The 2154-nt window shown below is 25.2% G+C and overlaps 1 protein-coding gene across 1 annotated transcript in view; it reads right to left on the bottom strand.

Moving 5' to 3' along the window:
* Positions 1-385: 385 nt before the first annotated feature.
* LOC106679188 (alkaline phosphatase) overlaps positions 386-2154 on the bottom strand; it is an 18383-nt gene continuing 16614 nt past the window's right edge. Inside the window, exon 9 of the mRNA XM_014418200.3 lies at positions 386-2114. Within this exon, the coding sequence (XP_014273686.1) occupies positions 1915-2114 (200 nt within the window). The 3' untranslated portion in view covers positions 386-1914. The remainder of the gene's footprint in view (positions 2115-2154) is intronic.

The raw sequence follows: 2154 nt of genomic DNA, 5'->3' as shown, positions 1-2154 counted from the left end.
TATTTTTGCTTTTTATTTCCCCTTAAGTTTTTTAATATAAGACGAAATGTCAAAATATTCTTTTATTTAAATCATAAAAAAAAAAAAATTGAAAGTATAAACACAAAATAATATATAATCGTTTTACATTTTGAAATTAATAACAAGTAAAAATTAAATTAATTTAATTAAATCATGTTTCTCATATAAATCATTTGATTCTTGACAAAACAAAAAACCTTAAGAGCTCTCTAACAACACAATATCTTACTTTAGTTATCTATTTTTTTGTTTCATATTGTTTTTCTTTATTTAATGTAATCTCTTTCAATATGAGTGATAAGGGAATACCCATTCTTGAAAATACTTAAATTAGGCTACATGGAGGGTTAAAAAAAATACGGAATAAATAAAAATTGTATTTAATAACTTTATTGTTGAATTATTTACATTTAAATTCCATTAACACTTATTAATATCAAAAGCATCAATCATTTCTGGTTGAAAGTAATACTGCTATAATATTGAAGTCACAGATCTGCACTATAAAAGATTTTTTACAGATTTTTAAAGCTTCTAGCCTACTCAAGTTTCTTTCCTCTACTCTAGTGTTTGGTTTTAGTATTATCTCTTTTTTTGTGGAACATATATGAAAATCGTAATAAATCATTTATAAATATTATTTTTTTTATATTTTTGTTTATTGATTGGTATTTACAACTGTATTAAAAATATATAAAAGTTCATTTGAAGTTAGTAATACAATGACACTATACATGAGAAAAAGATCTTTAGGCCATCTTCTTTTCAGATGCCTAGAAGGATTATCAGGTAATGAAGCAGAAGCCAGGTTAGAAACAAATGGGTTTGGGTGGTTGGGAAGTTTGTCATTGAAGGATAGGTGTCTGGTTCCGGCCAAATCAGCAATATATGGAACATTGAGGTCCAGATGGATAACTTGATTTATGACAAATTTAAGGAGCATTCAGAATTTTATGAAAGATTTTGGACTACAAGCTTTGGATATAAAAGGAATTGAATGGTCTATTGGAGTACCAAAGCTCAAATCTGTAAGTCCAGATAAGCCTTATTATAGTAATATATATATAAAAAAAATATTAACAGGCTTAATGTTATAATTCATAGACCATAACATACTTTATTAATTTGTATTTAAATAAAGTGTATACTCTTTGGGATATGTTCTAATGAATTCTATTTATGTGTACTCAGCAACAAAATCTTCGGCCTCCCCAATAATCATAGTTGTTTTTATAAAACATAATATTTTAACAAAAAGTACAGGTCACAGTATGTTTTTGTCTTATTTCCATTCAAAATCTAATGCTAATTAAGCTTTAAAACATTTAATTCATTCCGTAAATATGAATTTGCTAATATTTGTTGTAATTAAATTTGCCCACTTATTATTTATTAAATAATTAATTAAATCCACTAAAACAAATGTTTTTGAAGTTAAACATATTTTAGTTTTACCCTGCTCAATACACTAATAATAAACTACTTACATAATTGGTTAGTATAAGTAGACTGGCTGAAATTTTTATGACATTTGGTTTTCAGGAATTAAATAAATAAATCAAAAGTCTTGTCTACTAGAATTAACAATTACCACAACAAATTGGGGTCGCCTACAATATATTTAATAGACACAAACATAAAACTTTCCAAAATTTATATTATAATAATTTATTTATGTTAAGTATAATTATTTCATCTACTTAATTATTACAATTCAAAGGTAATGTTTTGTTTATAAAAAAATATTCACAATTCAATCCTTATAATAAAAAAAAAAAAAGGAACATTAAATAAAAATAAATAAATATTGTTGAATCTAAAACGTATTCAACATCTTTTTTGATAAAATTACTTTCTATAGTATAGATTCAATTTCGATACACATTTTATAAATTAAATTAAACTTTTTAACCTAAAAATTAATTGTGCTACAATGAGTAATATCACAGATGACACCAGTGGTGAAGACCCTGAACGTTGGGACTTGGCGAGAATAGGCTTCGGTGTGTGGTGGCCTATACGCAAAGCATACTTAATCACTTCAGCAATATATGTCTGTTCGTGCATGCGATGAAAAAGATATGCATTTGGACCTGAAATGAACAATTAATTTTTAATTTAATGTTAATATAT

Source organism: Halyomorpha halys, unplaced genomic scaffold (assembly GCF_000696795.3).
Source record: "Halyomorpha halys isolate HHAL.00 unplaced genomic scaffold, Hhal_1.1 Scaffold183.1, whole genome shotgun sequence".
NCBI lineage: Eukaryota > Metazoa > Arthropoda > Insecta > Hemiptera > Pentatomidae > Halyomorpha > Halyomorpha halys.
Note: the sequence above shows the minus strand (reverse complement) of the source record. Positions and strands in the feature narration are given on the sequence as shown.